At 44.2% G+C, this 20006-nt stretch overlaps 1 protein-coding gene across 1 annotated transcript in view; it reads left to right on the plus strand.

The window, feature by feature from the left end:
• LOC126284233 (coiled-coil domain-containing protein 42) overlaps positions 1–16520 on the plus strand; it is a 43068-nt gene extending 26548 nt beyond the window's left edge. The window contains exons 5-7 of the mRNA XM_049983011.1: positions 7113–7277; positions 13199–13348; positions 16100–16520. Of these exons, the coding sequence (XP_049838968.1) occupies positions 7113–7277; positions 13199–13348; positions 16100–16330 (546 nt within the window). The 3' untranslated portion in view covers positions 16331–16520. The remainder of the gene's footprint in view (positions 1–7112; positions 7278–13198; positions 13349–16099) is intronic.
• Positions 16521–20006: the final 3486 nt, after the last annotated feature.

Genomic DNA, 20006 nt, shown 5'->3' on the forward strand with positions numbered 1-20006 from the left:
CGTGTCAGGACCAGGCAGTTTGTCCGCCCGACGACCGTGTGGAACGTTGTCCATGACAATTATTACTACCCTATCAGTTATAGCTTACTATTGACAGACTTCCCACATCAGGAGCCGTTTTGTCAGTGGTTTCTTCAACAGGCAGCCATTATTCCGGGATTTGTGTCATCCACTGATGATTCGAAGGGTTATGTGGCTGCTACATGATGGTGCTCCAACCCACCTCACCGTTCCCAGGTCGACGAATAGGACGAGGGGGTACAGTTGCATGGCTTGCTCGGTCACCGGATCTCAACCCGTGCGATTTCTGGTTATGGGGTCATCTCAAAAGTATCGTGTATGTAGAGCCAATGCCAGATGTGGAGACAATGGAGCAGCGTATTCATGCTGCCTTTGACATTGTTCGGTCGTAGCGTGGCCGATGCGAAGGTTAAGTGATGGAACATGGTATGGCGCGTACAATGATGCGTCGAGGCACATGGAAAATATTTTCAACACATGATGTAACAGTGGCTATATGGTACAGTGCGTATTAGGCCGCAGTCTCTGTAACAATGTGTGATTGAATAAATGGCGTCTAGCATGGAAACGACGCGTTTCCGGACATTTTGGTTCATTACACCTTTTTTGTTTCTTGTTCTCTCACTGATGAATGCCCAACCTTTGTACACGGTGGAAGAAATCACTCTACATAAGTGACATGAACAGGCTCAGATGTTGAGTGAACACTACGAAGGGCGCGGAAATGATGTGTACTCGTAAGAGATAGCGCTATCAGCACCTGATAGAATTTGAAAGGCGAGGTAAAGGGGCCTGCCTCTCGGTCTCCATTTGGCCGGTTGCGATGGGTCAAACCTTGCAATTCTACTGCAGGCTAGCCTTCCCTTTAGCAACGCAGGTTGCACGGGGCAGCCTAATCGCCAGGCGGAAACAAACTACCAGCAAGTCGAGCAGCCTGCAACAGGAACCGCCCTCATAATAGGAGTCGCGAGGAACAAGTAGTGAGTGTTTTCGTTCCACTGCGCAAACCAGGATATAAGCCGCGTTCTGGGGCTTGACGGGCAGTACCACTTCAGTTCAATGGAGCTCAACAGCTGCATCGCAGCTCAGCTGAAGAGAAGTATCGACCTGTTCGGCGGAGGAATCGTCCCGCTCGCTGAGGATGAGTCTGACGTGAAATCAGCTACACAGCAACAATGCACGACATCGGCATGGCACATGCCCACCCTTGGAAGGAAACAGTCGCAAAGACCGGCTTGGACTTAGTCTGTGAATGGAACCCGGGCACTGGCTGTGAATTTTGTAAGGTGTCATGAAAGTTGAGTATTTGTGTTACTGAATGAATCAGTGTTTAGTAGTTATTTCAGTAGTTGTGCGTGATACCGTTTGTTGGGGGTAGCGAGTATTTTTTTGCACAGGCGTATCAAAGCCATCTTGTAGGCTGTTATCAATATGCAGAAGTCACAGTTGCCACATCGACAGGCGACGAGGTGAAGTTACATCAGCAATAAATGAACTAGACAGTAGTTAGTTTACGGAATAGCGTGTCAGACAAATCAAATTTTATTTCTGTTTACTTTCATTTTACCACAAAAGTCCACCTTCTGCATTGGCGAAAGGTTCTTCATTTGCATTTACCCGTCGAACGATTCAGCATGTATGTGGCCGTACTACTTCAGTCAAATGACACAGTTTAATTTGTAATTCAAAGAAGTACTAAAGCAGCAAATGTCATATTATTTCCATTATCTAAAAGAGATAAAGTAAATAATAAAAATAGCATTTTACATCCCTGCGTAAACTGCAATTTGATGCGTTTATTAGCACACTGGGTGACTTAGGTCGTTCATCACGTCTTGCTACTTCAGTTCGTAAATACATAATATATACATGAGGGTGCATCTACGTCTTCACACGAGCTCTGCAAGCTACCGTACGGTGCGTGGCGGAGGGTACGCTGTATCATTACTAGTCATTTCCTTTTTTGTTCCAGTCGCAAATACATCAAGGGAAAAGCGACTATCTATATGTCTCCGTATAAGCTCCAGTTCCTCGTATCTTCGTGGTCCTTACACGAAATGTATGATGGTGGCAGTAGAATCGTTCTGTAGTCAGCTTGAAAAACCGGTTCCCCCGAAGCGTCTCCATAGTGTTTGCGTGTTGTTCGAACCTACTGGTAACAAAAGTACGAGTAGCAGCCCGCCTCTCAGTTGCTTCTGTGTCTTTCCTTAATCCGATATGGTGCGGATCCCAAGCACTCAAGCAGTACTCATGAGTAGGTCATATTAGTGTATAACATGCAGTCTGCTTTAAATACGAACGACAAATTCCCCAAATTCTCCGAAGAAACCGATGTCGACCATTCGAATTCGCTAGCCAGTCCTCACGTGCTCATTCCATTTCGTATCGCCGTTACACCCGGAAATTTAAACGACGTGACTGTGTTGATTAGGACACTACTGATTCTGTATCTGAACATTACTGGCTCTCCCACTCACCCGCATTAACTTACATTTTTCTAGCTGCCATGCATCACACCAACTAGAAATTCTATCTAAGTCATCTTGGATCATACTACAGTCACTCATCTTCGACACGTTCCCTTACACCACAGCGTTATCAGCAAACAGCCGCAGATTTCTGTCGACTCTGTGCCCCAGATCATTAATGTATACCGAAAATGATAGCGGTCCAGCACGCGTTACTATACTCTTGTCTCTGATGAACAATCGCTGTTGAGGATAATGTACTGTGTTCTATTACTTAAGAAGTCTTAGAGCTACTGACATATTTGGGAAGCTATTCCATATGCTTGTTCCTTCTTTAATGGTCTGCAGTAGGGTACCGTATCAAATGCTTTTCAGAAATCTAGAAATATGGAATCTGCTTGTTCCCTTTCATCTGTAGTTTGCAGTATTTAATGTCAGAAAAGGCCAAGCTGAGTTTCATACGAACGATGCTTTCTAAAACCGTGCTCATTTGTACAGATAAGACTTTCGTTCTCAGGAAAATTTATGATATATGAATTCAGAGTATTGTAGGCGCCCTGGTGGTCCCGGCCGCCTACGGTGGACTGGATGGCCGAGCGGTGACCTCTCCAGTTGTCAGGATGCTACGAAATGGCTGTAGAAGCGTCAGAAACGCCAAAGAAGTATTATTAACTCATAACATCTGTAAGGTGTCAGGCAAATCCAACACCTTCCATGAAAACCCTGACAAGATAAGCAAATCCAGTAGTATGTCACATAGCTCCGAATAAATCGTGACATTAAATTAACCAAAGTAATACGAGTAACGAGTGAGCAAATGGAATACCACAGACTAACACAATAATGCCTAAACGCATGTCGTACCTTCCCACCGTGAGACCGACGCAGTTCCAAGGGGAGAAACGAGGACAGAAGCCGAGAGCAGAACCGTGTTAAGCTAGAAGGCCCTACGATAAGGGACGGACTGGACACCCACGGCGCCACCTAACCAGTAGAGCCACACAACCCGCACGTTTTAGCGCGAGACTTTTTCGCGACTCTGTTACGTCAAGGACCACCCCCCAGCCCCTGTTAAAAGCTAGAGCCCTCCAGAAAAACAGTATAGATCTTACGATAACACAAAAAGGGCCACTACCACCCGCAAGTTTTAGCGTGAGACTTTTTTGCGTCTCAGGTACGTCAAGGACCACCCCCCAGCCCATGTTAAAAGCTAGAGCCCTCCAGAAGAACAGTATAGATCTTACGATAACGCTAAAAGGACCACACCAGCTGCAGGTTTTAGTGTGAGACTTTTTAGCGTCTCTGTTACGTTGCAAACTTTAAAAACATTGCCCCACCACGAAACGTATAACGTTTCTCATTGGATAGACAGAATTTTTGTAGGCGGAGCTTAAGGTTAACATTGAGACCCTGATTGGTCAGACGAAAACACAGCCAGATAGTTTTTTTAAACCAATTTCGGTAAATTGTAGTAAGGAGAAGTTAGGGGAGAGTTAGTTCCGTAACGGCGAGCTGGATGGCTGCTGCGCCGGCTGCCGCCCCCCTGACGAACACCGACAAGGTAATGAACGCACGCTATGCCGCATAACAGCGCATAAAGCTACACTCAGAACTGCAGAAGTCTCATCTTTTAACCCCTTTTTCGCGTAATACTAGTGTCGATCGTTAATTAAAACTCATGGTGTTCACATTGGCCACTTGGAGAACAGATCTGAAACGCGATGATTTTTCTTTTATATAGTTATTGAGAAGCCACATCAGGCACTGTAATTTAGGACAAGTTAGATAAGTAATTAAAGATAATTGAGGGTCACTGTAGATCATTTTGATAGTTTTCTCTTTTTTGAAACTTAAATTAAACGTAGATTATAGATGTGATATGGCATAGGTCATCCTTCGATCGATTGTAGAACTTGGAAACCCATTCAGGGAATATTCGTTCACATTTTTGTTGAACGCAGTTGGTTTTTACCATTCTGTATTAAAACATCTCCTTTTATCAATAGTACAATTCATAAACAATGTTTTGTGAGTAGAATAAAATTTCCAATGGTAAACTTAACTGCTTTTTCGACGTTATTTTACCAGCTAACTAAAAATAGGAAAGCCTTGAACCTCTTCCACTAAATTTAGTTAGTATTAAGATTCTTTTACGGGTAGTGCAGTGGAGATGACGCCCATATCATTAAGTATTTGGTTATATCATCGCTAGTCTCACTGAACTCTTCTGAATTCTACATGTCATGTGTGGTTTGGCGTCTCCTTACCAGCAACAGGTCCCAGGTTCAAACTAGTCAATTCCCTAAAAAACACGCTCAGAGTGTCGTTGCGCGAAAGTGGTAGGGAGATTCCCCGAGTCCTCGCTGACTCGTAGCGATGACACCAGATCCGGGCCGCGCAGACTTGCTAGCGCAGCGCCGCGTGCTGTGACGTAGCGGAGGAATGCCTTCGGCCGCGTGTGGCTGGCTGCGTCAGGCGGGCCGGCCGGCTCGGCGGAGGACAGCAGGCGGCTGCTCGCAGAGGCTCCGGGTTGGAGTCCTCGGAGCTGTCGGCACCAGAAGCGTTTTCGTAGTGCGGAGTGTACTCTGTCCCACCCCGTCTTCTTCCCTGCTCCTCCTGGTGGCTCGTCCGCGGTGGGCGGGCGAAACGGAGTCCCCCAGCGTCCTCGGCTTACCCGGTTGTGACGGCGGATGCACAGGGCCTAGGCTCCGCACGATCTCGATGACGGCTCGCTGATGTGGTCAGCATTGGCGGCGAGCGAGTCTGCCGCGATGTCTGCTAATCCTGGGTTGATGATTGACAGCGGCAGCAGAGAGGACCGGAGCTGGTACTGTCCCCTCACGTCTGCTGCTGGATGGGACGCCCTGACTGCAACATCTCCTGAATAAAGATTAACATGTCGATCACCGAGCTGAGCGCTACGCACCGACCCAGTACACATCTAACTGCAAGTCTAACAGCGAGTGCGAGTGCCTTGTTGCTATCAAAGCTGGCGTATTGAAAGGAAGCACGAGCGACGTCCTGATGTCATGCTCGTTTGTAATGACCGCATTCGTTCCACTTATACTGCCGACTCATCTGTCGTACTCGCCCCTTAGGTGTTCTTGCGACAGAGTTACGTGTTGTTGCGGCAGACTTACGCGAAGTTGTGAAATGCAATACATCTGACGCTATACCTCTGTCTTTCACTCTACGAAAGTCTCTGTCTAACACAAACCCGCGTGCTAAGCAATTCTCTCCCGCCTGTTGTGTGTAACCAGGCCATTACCCTGCGTGACGACACATTCCGATATATGTGCTATCCTTCTTACCTCTTGGCTAACCTACTGCCTCTGGCTCTCGGCATAGGCAAAGAAACTTTGACAATATTTCACGTTTCCAACTCTTTACTATTGCGCAACACTACAGTTTGTTCAAGGATTCTGCAGCAATCCGAGGTTAACAGTACTAGTCAGTAATTTTGCAGGTCAGGTCTTTTACCCTTCTTATATTCAGGAACCAGCTTCGCTTTTTTCCAGTTGCGGCTGGGAGAGTGGTATGCTAATCGCATGCCCCTCTGTACTAGCATCCGGTGACGCCAACTGGCTGAGGATGACACGGCGGCCGGTCGGTATCTTTGGGCCTTCAAGGCATGTTCGGACGCTGTTATCTTTTTTCTGGGGGGGGGGGGGGGTGAACTGGTCGAGACATTCGCTATAAATGTAAGCTAAGTAAGGTGCAAATGCCATAGAATACTCTTAGAAAGAACTGTTGTTTCTCTACGCCGGGAATGATTATTACTATGTCGTCCATTTCTGTTCGGTGGTCAAACGACGGCGTGTTTGTACGATTATGATGAGTGAATGATTTCTTAAACGCGAAATTTAAAACATCGGATTTCGTCTTGCTGTCTTCTGCTGTCCTTTCAGACTGGTGAGCGAGTGACTCGATGGCAATCCTAGACTCGCCTGGCGGTTTTGCGTAGAAACAGAATGTTCTCGGGTTTTCGGCCAAATCGTTTGCTGAGGTATTGACAGTGACAATTTTTGTATCCTTCACGCATATATCTTTTTACACCGTTGCCTTTCTTATTTTGCCAATTCTGTTTTGAACCAGGAGTGGAAGAACCTTTGTTTCGCGAACATTTTCCGAAATTCGTTGTTAAACCACATTGGGTCTTTTCGTCGTTAATCCACTTACTATGCACATACGTATCCAGAGCACGATTTATCGTCTGTTTAAGTGTTGCCCATAACTCTTCTACGCCCGTCGTACCGGAACTAAATGACGTCAGTTCATTGTCTAAGCGTCAGTAACCAAAATATATTAATATACTAATTTACAGAACGAAAAGAGATGCATGGAAGCGAAATGATCCACTGTACATAAGAGAGAACGTGTTTAGTATTTGGGAAGCGGGGTTTGGGAGAGTTGCAGGGATGGGTGTCATACTGTGAGTGAGAGGGAGAGGTATGGAAGTTATGGAGAAGAAAGAACGTATTTATGTTTGAGAAAGTGTAAAGGCATTTGTGTTCACTGATTGTTGTGACGTTCTCGTATTGGAACACAATCAGCATGTCAGGTGGTTGTCTGTATGTTACTAGTGCATCTAGTATGTTAAGTTTTGTGCTCGTTTTCTCACAGGACTACATGAGTCAGGTGGTCGAACAGTCAGACTTCAAAAGTATAGACGAGCTGGTGGAGCGGCACGAGACTCTGGTAGCTGCCCGGGAAGATCTAGCTCAGCGCCAGCTTCGTGAGATGGACAACCTGGAACAAGTCCGGACCGCTATGCTCGATCTGGAAGAGGTTTGTATTTTCAGTGTTCAATATACCATTCCCACGTTTGGGAGTATTTAAAGCACTATGTTTTGAAAGTAGGAGCACTGATAGAGAGAAGAATATGTGCGTAATTTATTACTGTTACGTGAGGGTCACGTGTCCTAGTGCAGACTTGAACATCGTAGAAAATTATCTTCAACTTGTTTTCCTTGTGATCTGAAAAAATCTGTATGAAGCAATCAAACTAAATAGTTAATATGCACTCTAAGGCAAAAACTGTATACCACGATGGAGTTACGCAAATTACTCACAAATTGATATTAAACAGGAAATGAAAAATTGTAATGTTTGGCGGTCGATGGATGAATGTGTCACATAGCAGCGCAGGTTCAACGCGCAGCTGACAAGGATAATAAAGAGGGGCATTCGATACCAGAACATAAAGTCTTTGTGAATTTCATTCGGTGCACTCAGTAACTACGCTTGCAGACCGCCACGTCAGCATTTGAGAGATGACTTGCAGTTGGGCTCAGTGAAGCCAGTTGGAGAAATTGGCGAATCGCTCGACATTTGAAGAGGAGCGATGCCACTATTGGACGCTGTTGGCAGGAATTGGTGAAGGATGGCCGAAGACAGCTTTAAGAACGAAGCGGCCGACCTAGCGAGACGGCAGGACATGAGGACTAAGCAATCGTCAGAGAGGCACTCAGAGCCCCGGATTCATTATTGTCATCGATCCAACGTGTAACTCGTGCTTCAGTAAGCACGAGGACCATTCATGGCGACTCACAGAAAGAGCGCTGGACTCACGGAGTCCCTTGCACCCACTACCATTGACTTCCGTACACCAAGAAGCACGTCTACTCTGATGTCGCTCGCATTCGGTCTGGAATGTCAGTGAATGGAGGAGAATTGTCTTCGGTGATATTCCTGCCTCGAACTGAACCCCGATGATTAACGAAGAAGCCGGCATATCCTCCCTGCTATAAGCTATTCAGCTATGGCTGAGCGTACGGATCTCCGTGCCGGCACGTTCACAAGAGCTCAGTCCGTCAGTTCACCTGATGATGGCGACATGTTTGATCGCCGAAATATTGTGCCCGTTGGACACTATAGACCGGCAGTACACCCGTGGATATTTTGATTATCAAATACGCCGGGAGAAACTCAAGAATCACACTTGGTTGTTATTCGCGGCACGTTCACAGCGTAGCGGTACGTCGACGATATTCCGTGCCCCGTTTTGTCGGCCTTCACGGCAAGCTATCCTGGACGTACATTTCAGGAAGGTAATGCCCGCTCGCACAAGGCGAGAGTTTCTACTGCTTGGCTTCGTACTTGCCAAATCCTACCGTTGCCACGTAGGTCGATGTATCACTTCCCAACTGAAGTAGTTTGGAACATTATGGGCAGGGCTCTCCTACCATCTCGATATTTTGACGATCTAAAGCGCCAAATTGAAAAAAAAAAGAAAAAAGTTGGCACGATTCCCTCAAAAGGAGATCCAACAACTCTATCAATTACTTCCAAGCCGCATTACTGCCTGAATAAGAGCCAGATGTGGACCAACCCGTTACTGACTACTTCAATTTATGAAGCTGTATCTCTTGAATAAATGATACAATTTTTTGAGAAATTGTAGTATCTATTTATTTGTGCATGTACATCACATCTACAGGTTTCCGTCCCGTTCGGATAATTCCTTCTTGGTACGCAGTTTTTTGTCTTACAGTGTATTTTAGTATTTCTGAATAGCTTATAGCAGGGAGGATATGCCGGCTTCTTGTAGCCGAGCGGTTCTAGGCGCTTCAGTCTGGAATCGCACGACCACTACTGTCGCAGGTTCGAATCCTGCCTCCGGCATAGAAGTGTGTGATGTCCTTAGGTTAGTTAGGTTTAAGTTGTTCTAAGTTCTAGGGCACTGATGACCTCAGAAGTTAAGTCCAATAGTGCTCAGAGCCATTTTTTAGTGAGGATATTTTGAGGAATGAAGAGGGAGACAAAGTTACATTGCCAGACGAAAAAAAAGAGAGGTGCTTAAAAAACATTGTCGAATGTCAATGTAACTTCTACATGCCATCAGTAGGTGTGAAAATGCTGAAAGTTGCAACTGTCTGTGACAGGTAGAATGGATATTGAAGTGTATTAGTATTCCAGAATGAGATTTTCACTCTGCACCGGAGTGTGCGCTGATATGAAACTTCCTGCCAGATTAAAACTGTGTGCCTTACCGAGACTGGAACTCGGGACCTTTGCCTTTCGCGGGCAAGTATTGTTCGTGTTTAGTGTTATTACCAAGCCTGGTAGAGTATGCAAAGGACGTGATCAATATCAGATGTTGAGTGACCTCTAGGCAGTACACGGAAATGCCGTGACCGAGCGGTTCTAGTCGCTTCAGTCCCGAACTGCGCTGCTGCTACGCTCGCAGGTTCGAATCCTGCCTCTTGCATGGATGTGTGTGCTATTCTTAGGTTAGTTAGGTTTAAGTAGTTCTAAGTCTAGGGGACTGATGATCTGAGATGTTAAGTTCCACAGTCCTTAGAGCCACATACTCATATAAGACTGCGTTAAAAGAACCTGATAGAGATCTAGAGAGTATTCACTGTGGGTCTCCATTTTGCAAGTCGGTCGATTGTTTGGTTGGTTGGTTTGGGGAAAGAGACCAGACAACGAGGTCATCGGTCTCATCGGGTTAGGGAAGGACGGGGAAGGAAATCGGCCGTGCTCCTTGAAAGGAACCATCCCGGCATTTGCCTGGAGCGATTTAGGGAAATCACGGAAAACTTAAATCAGGATGGCCGGACGCGGGATTGAACCGTCGTCCTCCCGAATGCGAGTCCATTGTCTAACCACTGTGCCACCTCGCTCGGTGCAAGTCGGTCGAGTCCCAGATTAGTGCGGCATTTGCGTGACAGCGGCCCTGTGTCGGACTGCATGGAAACGTGAGGGCAGGCGTTCTCGTCGTCAAGGTACCGGTCGGCCACGTTTGACCACGACTAGAGAGGATGAGCTTGTTGTGCACCGAGCACATCGCAGCGCCTTCACATAGGCGCCTGCCATCCGGGAACAAGTAATGGACTCCCTGCAACACTGGTCGGAGACTAGCAGCTGCCGACTAGACATGGATGCACGCAGTAACCACAAACGGCTGCCTTTGGAGAAGTGCACTGACTGGGAATCATAGAATGCAGATGAACGGTGTCGCATTGTGTTCAGCCATGATTCGTCGTGGTTCTGCACAACCCTAAATTACCATAATCGGGTGGTTCCCGATGTTGTGGAGAAGTACAGGGATGTTACTCTGGCTCGATGATGTAGGGAGTCATCAGGTCACGGATACTACTGATCGAGGGAACCCTGACGGCGCAATGTTACGTCACAGACATCCTGCGTTGGATTGCAGATTACGGCAAGGAAGGAAGAATGAACTGATTGTTGGTGTTAATAACGATCATCCTCCTTTACCTCCTCTGCATTACTGCAGACGACGTGTCACTGAGCACATGCGTTGTGTGCATGCAGTACACGTGAGGCGCCTAGTTGTTTCCACCGCACTGTGTGGAATACGAAGGTTCTGTTATAGTTCGCTAACCTGCTATCTTCAAGTTGATGTCCCCAGCTCAGAAAACAGCACGCGGACCGTAGGTTCTGTATCTTGAGGCTGAGACTGACTTTTAGCGAGGTTCTGTTCTGAAATATTGTAGCACTTCTTTGGATTGCAACTCGCGTATTTTAATACAGCCGCACGAGAAGACTGCATGATCTTAATACAACACCTTCTGATACAACAAAGTACATGATCAAACGCAATGTTTACGAAAATGTATCTTTTCACTATTTGTGGCACGTGTCTGTGCCTCATGACTATCGAAGTGAACCTTTTAATACTGAATACTGGCAAACACATCCTGCCACAGACAAGATGACTGTACATCTCGACTGCATAATCCAGAGTGACGAACAGGAACTTAAATAAAAATTGGATACACATCCTACGCAGACAACATATCTGTTCTTCTGGACTGCCTAATCCAGAGTGACGAACAGCCCGAAACACTTCGCGCGCCATACCTGAAAAGGCGTGAGCCGAACGCTTCCGAAGTGCTTCGTCTGCAATTTCGTCAGTCTTTTGTTTTTGATTTAAATTGTTTTTAATAATTCTAAAATGACTGATTGGTAGTCAGCTGTTGAGAGATATTTATATTAAAAAGTGAAGTCATTCCAATGAGTGGTTTAGCTAATAATAATAACTATATTTTAACGTTTGGTGCCCTTGCTCCGAATACAGCACCCAATCACAGAGCAGTAGCATTATGCAGGCGGTCTTTCTCATGGGAATGGTACCGAATCTAACATCTGTCACAGGCACCTCACACCACATTTCGTCATCTATATACTTCTTGCATCTCCACTGCCCTGGGAACAGCTTCTTGGAGCCTAATATGATGGTTAACTAAGCCAGAAATACTACAGGCTGAGTACAGAGTGGGATCCGATGAGTGGGAGTTGAAGCGGGCCCGGCAGTCGCGCGGCCAAAACATTACCATGTATGGTGCGGGACGGAGCAACAATGACGTCACGAGCGACGGCCCGGCTATATAAGCACGGCAATGACAACCACACGACAGTCATCCACTTGACAATGGCAGAGGAGATCTCTGCCGAAAGCTCGTGGACAGTAATCCACTTGACGTGGCTTGAAACCCGAGAATGTTTTAATCAGACCAATTTAAGTAAGTTTTTTGTATTTCATAATTACATTGGTCTAATCCAACTCCAGGTACACAACTTTAAGTAGAACACAGCTAGCAGGCCAGCTAGGACATTATAAATGATCACACTTGACTACCCAAATTTCGGGTTAACTGTAATTGTATATTTAGGTTTTCCTCCCTAGGAAGAGTTATAGCTTTAAACTGGGAATCAAAGTTCGCACTCCTCCACCTTGTGTATAATTGTGAGTTTTGGGACTCTGTATATATTTATTGCCATTAAGGCATTGAAACTAAGATTTCATGATCGCGTACATTTCTAAGGTGGACTTGCAGTGGGCCACACAGCTGATTAAATTTGGAAACTCATGTAAATTTTATTTAGGTATCACGACTTCAGCCATTCTCAAGTAACATTACATACTGTTGCTGCACTCGCCCTTAGTGTAAGTTAGTTTAACTTAGATTAAGCAGTGTTTAAGCTTAAGGACCAATGACCTCAGCAGTTTGGTCTCATAAGATCTTACCAGAAATTTCCTGGTGGAGACTATGAATCACTTGCACGAGGGTACATATTGATGCCAAAGTAAGCTGTAATTATGTAGTTGAAAGCGGTTGTATGGAGAAAATCTTTCTGTTATGTTTCCAACCGCGACTAAACTTAAGCAGTTAATATATGCTCCAGTCAATACTTTTGTTAAAAGTCCATATTGATCTTAAGTGTGCGTTCCTAATTATGTTCTTCGTAGAACAAAATCCTCCAGGCATTATGTACGTTCTAAGAAATGTATGATTGAAACTTGCCCGCGAAAGGCAAAGGTCCCGAGTTGAGTCTCGGTCCGGCACACAGTTTTAGTCTACCAGGAAGTTTCATATCAGCGCACACTCCGCTGAAGAGTGAAAATCTCATTGTGGAAACATCCCCGAGGCTGTGACTAAGCCATGTTTCTGCAATATCCTTTCTTCCAGGAGTGCTAGTTCTGCAAGGTTCGCAGGAGAGCTTCTGTGAAGTTTGGAATGTAGGAGACGACATACTGGCAGAAGTAAAACTGTGAGGACGGGGCGTGAGTCGTGCTTGGGTAGCTCAGTTGGTAGAGCACTTGCCCGCAAAAGGCAAAGGTCCGGAGTTCGAGTCTCGGTCCGGCACACAGTTTTAATCTGCCAGGAAGTTTCGTATCAGCGCACACTCCGTTGCATAGTGAAAATCTCATTCTGGAAATGTATGATTGTTTTCAGGAACGATTCAGTACTATTATAGGACTGAACAACGAGGTTTCGCAGCTGGAAAGTGAGCTCGGCGCAGCGACCGACGAGGCCCTCCGCTGGGAGAGAGTCGTGTGTCAGGTGAAGTGCACGGCCAAGGCGACGTCTGCCGAGCTCACCCAGGTACCACACGCAACGGACACAACACAAACGTTTCTCATCTTTACTTTAGTTAGCATTGAACATTATGTGCCTTAGATAGCAGCGTTCCGTGTCATTGTTATCTGGAGGCCTAGCCTCACTGCAGGAAACCTGGCGCAAAGTTTCCTACATCAGTCCTGGTGGACGCCAAAAGAGCCATCAAGCAAACCCATCGTCTTTAGAAAAAAACTCCATTCAGTCAATGGGGAAAAGTGAATGAACTGTTTCACAGAATTACAGGCATAATCGCAGGACACGATTTTAATTATCGCTGTATTTGGACATAAATTGCTCATCTTCAGGAACTGGATGAAGTAGCAAAAGTCGACATTAAGCTCTTGAAACCTTAAAATTTTACCGTTTCTACATACAATTGACCCAAACATAATTAAAAATAAAATACATCTGATATCTCCAAACTTCGGGTAGCATAGGAAGAACAAGTCGTCAGGAACGTGCGCTGTCATATGAAACCTGTATTAATATGGAATGGATGACTAATTATTCGCTCCTAATAGTTATAGTGAAGAAAACTGCAAAGTATTTCAAGATTACAAAAAAATAGTAAATTAAAATGTAGTGTTTTCAAAACTCTAGTTTTTAACTTCCTATATTTTCTTAATATTTAAACATTTGTCGAGTTCGGTATTGACGTATAGAGGAAGCGCGGCACTATCGCAGGGAATAGGGAAAGTGAGACACCATTTGATTGGGTATGGAAACGCATTCGTGGATGCGGTATTGACCAACACGATGAAAGCACAATTGTACTTGCCTGCACGCAATCTATTGTTGAGAACGGTATACTAGCTGTCACATCTCCGGACTCTGCTTTTGTATTGGTCTTGCAACGAGAAAAATTAAATGAACTTATTTACCGAAAGACAGACGGAGTGAAACAGGCTGGTGTGAAGAAGTAAAACAATTTATACCTCTTGAATATATCAAAATTTTTATCAAATACTGATTAACAGCCATAGGATTAGACTTTTCATGTAATGTAGAAAATAATTGCCGTCTAATTTTTGAATCGTAGTTACTCCCAGGACCAGAGAGGCATTAGTACATGCTCTGTAATATAGCGTTGACGTAATGATAACAAGAGGCAATTGCTCTTAGCCGCATATTAAGCTTTTATCTATGTAAACAAGGTCACTAACGCACCATGGGGCATTGGCTTTCGAGACGGAACTATGTAAGAAAAGGAATCGCGGCACTGCTATGCAGATGAAGACAATCTCTGTCAGTGTTCCGGGTTAGATCGAAACCACCTGGCATGACACGATGCGACATGATCGGTGGCACTCGGTGATCTTCGAGACGAGAATGTCATAGCCATGCTCTAGATTTCATTTTATCCATTGTCTCTCTCTCTTACTCTATCAATAACACATACACAACACTACACAGGGGTGACAAAAGTCGTGGGATAGCGATATGCACGCATACAGACGGCGATAGTATCGCACACACAAGGCATAAAAGGGCAGCGCATTGGCGAATCTGTCATTTGGACTCAGGTGACTCATGTGAAAATATTTCCGACGTGATTATGACCGTACGGCGTGAATTAGACTTTGCACGCGGAATGGTAGATGGAGCTAGATGCGTCAGACGTTAGTTTTTGCGGAAAATCACTATTCTATTTTTCGATACACCCAGTGTCAAGAGTCTGCCGAGAATCCCAGATTTCAGGCATTACCTATCACCACGGATAACACGTGATCGACGGCCTTCACTTAACGACCGAGAACAGCACAATTTGCTTAGAGTTGTAAGTTCTCCAATGACGTCATAGTGTATAGGAAGTTAAAGACTATTCAGTTGTTTATGTTCATAAGCAAAGTTTTGTCAAAGAAAGACACTATTTGAGAACCGTGACTGTGATGTTACACACAGTATACAATATGTTGTGCATACAGCAGCAACAGCGACCATTGGGTTTTCTTTTACTTTCGTGAGAAAGCAGCGCTACCTGTTTTTATCTTCACACTGTTTACATGCTATTATCAGAACACGGTAGTAGAGTCATCATTTGATTCTCCAGTCAACCCTCGTTGCCAGGCCATACGGCCCACGCAAATACTCGTCTGGTGGAATGATACAGAAAAATGCTTTATGTCAGAACACGTGACAATTAAGGTGGCAAAGATGCCGCCCTCTCCCCTAGGCCAGGCGGGAACTACGGGTTTAGCCGTAGGTCGTCTCATCACTGAACACCTGCTGAATAGGCAACCCAAATTACACTAGTGCACTGCGTGGAGCCTCGATGCCCCTTACGAAGTAGTACAGAACACACAGGCAACCTTTATCTTCAACTAGACACCCCGCGTACTCATCGCTCCTTTACTATCACAGATGAGGTGTCTCGTATGATAAGATCAAATGCAAAGTGAGTAAGTTGAAAACTTTTTATTCATCCTATTGCATCCCATTTGCCTCATTTCTTAACGTACACTAACGAAATTGGTTTTCCAAATGCAGAGATGGGCAACTGATGAATGACACTTCTGCAGAGTGATTGATGACAAAAACCGATCTTAATAAATTGCTGCCCATATAGGTAGTGTGATGAATCTTTAATTGCTTAACAGCTGTTCACAGTCGCCTAGAAAAGACGTTAAACGTGGTTTAGTTTGGTTGTTTAAGTGTTGTTTCTCGTGACAATAAATAGGATGTTCGTTTTCAAATGTCTCCAGATTTATTAAAGTTATGGTATCTTCTTTCTTTCAGGTTAAAACTGCTTGCTGGAACCTACATCAGCTCATGTCCAAGCGCAAGTGGAAATGCTTGCAGACAACGCACGACGAGAAAGACTGGGAAGGGCAGCTTGTGGATATTAAAGCCATAATTAAAATCACCAGGCAGATTCTTGCAGAAGCACGAAAACTTGTTGAGGAGGAACAAAATACCGTGGTCGCTGTTGTTGACGAACCCTTGCGCGGAGAGGAAACTGACGAGTGACAGAGTTGCATCATGGGCGTGAACCTCTGCTTGCCAATGCTTTTCATTTACTCTGCTCTTATTTGGCCACATCTCCAGTTACATATACGTTTTAAAAATGACTGGAATGTATGCGAGGGAGAGAGAGTATGTTTTGTACCATGTATCAAGGAATTTTGCATGCTTAATCCATTCAGGGATGGGACGTAAGAAGAACTACTGTTTATCTATGCTTTATGTGAACTGATATTAATCTAATTTTATATTAATAGTATTCAGGCTGGGGGATATTCCTAGATTCATATTAAAGCAGATGTGAAAGTTTTCTTCGTAGATTTTAATGATTCTGCGTAGGAGAATTTTTTTTAGAAACTTGTAGCTTATTTAGTGTATAAATGCTACATAGTCACTATTGTTGCTAAACCACATATTTGTTTTTGATATATGAACTCATCTGAAAATGAAGCCATATTTTAATAAATACCAGTTAAGATAATGTTCTGTAAAATATTTCATCCCCCATCATTAATATATATCGTGCAAAGTGACCTACGGAACTAACTGCCTATAGGACTTCCTTATTGAGTTTGCCAATGACAATTAAAAGTCATATTGCCTAAAGGCTTGCTTTAGGATGAAGCAGGGTAGGTACAATAGCCAGCTTCCTAATAATATGCCATGGCGGTCACCTGAAAGTTAACGGATTATAATTAATAATTTGGAATCCACATTCTTAAGAGCGATATTAACATTATCATTTTTATTATTTTTATTGTTCAGTGTATTTATTACTCACTTCATGACATAACCATTGCTCGTGTGTTAATATTACGGCTGGCTTCTCTCCTGAATAAAAAAGAAAAATAACATCTCCGGAATACAAGACCTTGAATAATTAGAAGAGTTTATTTCTAGTGATAAACTTATGACGTACGTGTGCTTGGTAGCTGGTGTTACAAATGACACTAGAAAAATGCTTTACACGCTGAGTAAATTGATATTGCTCTTGCTGTGTATTTGAGAAAAGTGCTGTTGGAATGTTTTATTTACCTAATGAGAGGTAATAGGAGCACGGAACAAATGACTTCACCCATCACCCAGCAGGAAGAAGCGTCAGTCCGTGGCCCTCATTATCCTTAGCACAGGATCAGTACAACTCCGATCTGCACAAACCACAAAACACTTCCGATAGTAGGTGCTTCCGCCTTACTAACTACCTTAACCTTAGAACGTATTTCTTTGGCACAACGAAGATCAAGGACGTGGAACGTTTCATTCTGCGAATGACATGCTACACCTCAATATTACACGTTTTAAAGCTGACCATACAGAAATAAAATATCCGTCACATATTCAAAAGACACAGAAAAAGAACCGTGCGACTACTACGGTCGCAGGTTCGAATCCTGCCTCGGGCATGGATGTGTGTGATGTCCCTAGGTTAGTTAGGTTTAAGTAGTTCTAAGTTCTAGGGGATTGATGACCACAGCAGTTGAGTCCCATAGTGCTCAGAGCCATTTTTGACACAGAAAAACAAATAACAATGAAAATCATCGTGTCATCCAGTAACCAAACAGGCACTTAAACACGCAGAACACCGACCAATAAAGCAGTTAATATCTACATTATCAGAAACACATTCAGAGGGACCTAACAACAATTAGTCAAATGGATGTAGCCAATAGACATACTGACACAGTTACCGATAGTTCGTTGTGGAAAAGTAAAACTAATACGAAGTTAACCATTCCATTAATCTCAAAACAATGCTCATCACTCCCTGATTACCATATGCAGAGAAACAATCCCACAAAACTGTAAATATATTCACTCAAGACATTATCAACAACGTGCAACACAAAGCAAACTACAGTATACAAAGACGTACCTTCACAACGAACACATACCCTTTTGGTTGTATGTTCATCAAAGTTTGCAGTGTAATTCATAGGCTTGTAAGTAGCTCAGACACGAACAAATTTTCGCAAGTGTTACATTGAAAATGTTAACTAAATTATTATTTTAAAAGAAAATAACAGGTATATGTATAAGTATTTATTTACCAATAGCTGAGTTAAGTATGCAATAATCTCTGACTAGCACCGTTCAGTACAATGCAGCCATCTATGAACATTCCTGCTGTGAAGCAACAGACTAGTTATCCATGTTCCATACAGACACAAATAATTCTCTCAAAAGAATAATTAAAAATACTTAATGCCAGTCAACGAAGCATGCCATCATTCTGCACATTCCCTGCCTGTCTGAGGTCCAATTAAATTGTCAATGGAGCAAGGTGCCACACGAAGACTGGAGTTAAACGTCACTGGAGATGGAGAACAAGATCGGAGAGGCGAAGTAAACTGATTCTGCTCTTTCAATGAAACCATCCCACGACTTACCTTCAGCAATTTAGAAAAACTACGGAACATCTAAATCTGGACGGCGAGACGGGGGTTTGAACAGTCATGCTCCTAAATACGTGTCCAATGTGTCAACCACTGACTTAGCCACAGCTGGCCGCGGTGGCCGAGCGATTCTAGGCGCTTGAGTCCGGGATCGCGCTGCTCCTCCGGTCGCAGGTTCGAATCCTGCCTCGGGCATGGATATGTGTGATGTTAGGTTTAAGTAGTACTACGTCTAGGGGACTAGTGACCTCAGAAATTAAGTCGCATAGTGCTTAGAGCCGTATGTACCATATTTTGAACTTAGCCACCTAGCTTGGTAATGCCACAGAGACAAAACTATCGCGTTATTAAAGAAAATGTGGCGTATCCATACGATATTTAACGTTATGTTACAGGTTTCATTAAGAAATCTCAAGATGGCAATGTGTGTCCAGACTCCAAAGAGACAGTTTTATTAAGACAAAAAGCAATTATAGACATTGGCTCCTTGCTTTTTGTATTAATTCATAGTGGCTGCTTGATCAGTAATTAAGGCGACAACAGCCAGTGATCCCTCCTGTGCAGTTGGACAGCAGACTCGAACTCTTACGGGAATCTGCGAAATGGGTGGTGGGCAAGGGCCACTACGCCCGCCGTGTGTGGCTGAGTTGAGAATTTGGGCCTGACGGGAGGCGTGCTTCGATAGCCTGCGCATTTGCGATAACCACTGTGTTCGTATGACTTCGTGGTCAACTCGTCTGCATAGTAAGCAGGAGACCTGATTTAGAATCGTGGCCCGGTACTAATTGGCAACTTTCACCATGGATTTAAATCATACCTACTTGCAGCCAATGTCTGTAGTTCCTTTGTAGCTTAATTCAAAGTGGCTGTTGGATCAAAATGGTGTCTATTCTTCAGGACATAGCCGAGGGAGAAGATACCACATATATATGAGGCAATTTTAATTGGCAACAAAAAGTGACTGATGTAAAAAGTGGAATGATGATATAGTGATAGTTTGTTATGCAACAGTAATCAGTTATGAAATGTATGACAATGCCCACAAGAATTCAACTGAAAGAATAGGTACTATTCCGAACATATATGCATCTTTTCTCGCTTGGTGACTTTCTGCACTAATCGAACGCTATTATCTGAATACTTTTGACATATTAGTGTAAATTCGACAGCCGCGCGTGGTGGCCGCGCGGTCTTGGGTGTCTTGTCACCGTTTGCGCGGTTCCTCCCCGCCGGAGGATCGAGCCCTCCCTCGGGCATGGCTGTGTGTTGTCCGTAGTGTAAGTTAGTTT

The sequence above is a fragment of the Schistocerca gregaria genome, chromosome 8 (assembly GCF_023897955.1).
Source record: "Schistocerca gregaria isolate iqSchGreg1 chromosome 8, iqSchGreg1.2, whole genome shotgun sequence".
Classification (NCBI taxonomy): domain Eukaryota; kingdom Metazoa; phylum Arthropoda; class Insecta; order Orthoptera; family Acrididae; genus Schistocerca; species Schistocerca gregaria.